Genomic DNA, 2,633 nt, shown 5'->3' on the forward strand with positions numbered 1-2,633 from the left:
CGTCACAGGTAGCCGTGGAGCGTAGGCGCAGGGAGGTAGCGGCGGAGCAGGCCGTGCAGCTGGTGGCGGGGCAGGTGCTGGCCGCGACGCAGGTGGCGGCGGCGGCGACGCAGGACAGCCGGCCGGGCGGATGGGTGTGAGCTAGAATGATTTGGGGATTTAGTTGCACGGGCCTACATGTCAGCTCCGGACCCACGTCCACGCGGTCTCACGTGTAAGCTCCGGACCCACAACCACTAACGCCGGCAGACGGAATGCACTCAAATATGGCCATTTGGCCTCGTCATAGTTGTTGTGCTCGGACTAGGGGCAAAACTGAGCACACGGACACCACTGAGGGCAAAAGGATAATTAACCCTTATAAATAGTAAATTTAAAAAATGCTATAAAAATTAAAAAATCTGAATTTATTTTTGTAATATACTCTCTTCGTTCTTAAATATTTGTCTTTCTAGAGATTTCAACAAGTGGCTACATATGAAGCAAAATGAGTGAATCTACACTCTAACATATGTCTATATACATCCGTATGTGGTAGTCCATTTGAGATCTCTAAAAAGAAAAAAATTTAGAAACAGAGGGAGTACATAGTCAGGCGGTATACTCGCATATGAAGTTTCACGAAGAAATCACATCCATGGTAATCTGGGCAAAAATGACAAAATCAAAGCTATATTAAAAAACACTGTTTAATGAATAGTATGATCGCATTTGTATTTTCTTCACTAAGAATACCATGGGTGTCAATACATCATGAAACTTCACACATGAGTAGAATGATTGACTAAGTTTCATACCGTGAAATTTCAGATTTTTTTATTTTTCTAGTATTTTTTATGAATTTATTATTCACATGGGTGCGCGCGCATCCATGTTCACCTTTGTATGTTCGAAAAGTTCATAGGAACTTTTCAAAATTGGAAAAGGGAAAAATGCTATCCAATAATAAGGCATGCCTATTTTGTATGGAGACATCTCGTGAATATTCGGTATCCAAAGCAAAACAAAACAAGTAGTCGCTATAATTAAAATAGTATACATAGTCAAATTTACCGTTCATGCATGAATAGATGGCTTAGATTAAACATTTCTCTTGCCTCCTAGAAGGTAAGAGGATATAATCTTAAAAGAGCTCATATTGAAAATCTACCATAGTGGTTACTCAACACATGATTTTCTACATACATGCGATGGTAGCATGCACCGATGGTAACGTGTGCTGCTAACTTAGTGGTAGATCTATCGGCAACGTGGCCATGCTTATCGCTACCATGTGTCACATCACATAACACGAGCGTTACTAGTTCATAGATGATGACAGCATTGCTTCCCTTTTGGGACCCCCTTTATATCTATATCTCTCGTAGGCACAATAGAACACAAGCACACCAGTCCCCTTTCCCTTCCCTTGTTCCTTGCTCCCACATCATCTATCTCTTCCTCTCGCATCCCTCACCAGGTCTGTGACCAAGATCTCATGGCCGCCAGCGCCAACTGCATGTCCACGAACCGACATGCTGATGACCAGCCTTCGCTACCACCAGCGATCTCGCTAGCATCCTCCACACACCACCCTAACCGCGGACTCAGCTCCGAGGAGGAGAACCTCGCCTTCTCTCTGATGATGCTGGCTAGTGGCATCCGTGACGAGCATCCTGCATCCCTCGACCATGTTACAACGCCGTCATCGCCTCTGCCACCACACATGGCAGATGTTCCAGCGGGCGTATCCCAGGGTGCACCGGCGGCCGAGGCGACCAGCCAAACACCCGCTTCGGTGGTTGTGGTCGCTTCAAGGCAAGTTCCCACACATGTGCCTTCACTGTCGCCGGCAATCGCTGTCAGGCCAAATATGGTGCTGGAGCAGGTGGTTCCACCGACCCAAGCGCCACACCCGGCGATTGTGACTCAAGCGGCCCCTGCTCTGGCATTGGCATCCACCCAAGCGCGACAAGTTGTCGCGACGAACAAAGTGCCATTCAACAAGCCCAAGAAAGCGTCCACACAACCAATCAAGCCATGTAAATCGCTGAAGACCGTGGCCGCGATGGCGGAGAGCCAGACGCCACAACAGGAGAGCCAACAGCTGTTGCACGAGTGCCCGTTGTGTCTCAAGAGGTTCAAGAAGTCTCGGGGCCTTATTGTGCACATGAAAACCCATCCAGATGGGAGGATGCACCCGTGTGTGTGGTGCACGAGCACTTTCCCAACCTCCTCCGCGCTTCGCTCACACGTCAGGCGCAGCAACACCTGCGGTGGAAACAGGCCGAGAAGGCTTGCACCCGTAGCCGCGGCGGCGATCGCATGGCACACCATCGACCTCAACATGCCGGAGATTTAATTAGTTCCGCGATGGAGAAGGGGGAGGACATCCACAAAGAACTTGCGGTTGGTGTGTTAATGCGGCAATAAATGTCAGTTTCTAGTCCTCATATTAGAGTCCGGCAGTTTCAGGTTGATGAGCAGCTGTAGTATTTAATTTCGGTGGCTAGCTTTGGCTTTTATTGCCAGTCCGTGTTTTTATCTTGTGCTTGTTGATTGGTTCACCATGGTCCGATCTTTCTTTCTTGTATGTCCTTTGTCTTGGTCATGTATTTGCGTTTACATGATTGAATAAACTTTATTCGCTTTTA

The 2,633-nt window shown here is 47.7% G+C and overlaps 1 protein-coding gene across 1 annotated transcript; it reads left to right on the forward strand.

Moving 5' to 3' along the window:
* Positions 1 to 1,398: 1,398 nt before the first annotated feature.
* On the forward strand, positions 1,399 to 2,633 carry LOC119296913 (sal-like protein 1). The gene has a single exon (XM_037574922.1). The coding sequence runs from the start codon at positions 1,478 to 1,480 to the stop codon at positions 2,339 to 2,341; it is 864 nt and encodes a 287-aa protein (XP_037430819.1). The 5' UTR covers positions 1,399 to 1,477; the 3' UTR covers positions 2,342 to 2,633.

The sequence above is a fragment of the Triticum dicoccoides genome, chromosome 5A (assembly GCF_002162155.2).
Source record: "Triticum dicoccoides isolate Atlit2015 ecotype Zavitan chromosome 5A, WEW_v2.0, whole genome shotgun sequence".
In the NCBI taxonomy this organism is placed as follows: Eukaryota; Viridiplantae; Streptophyta; class Magnoliopsida; order Poales; family Poaceae; genus Triticum; species Triticum dicoccoides.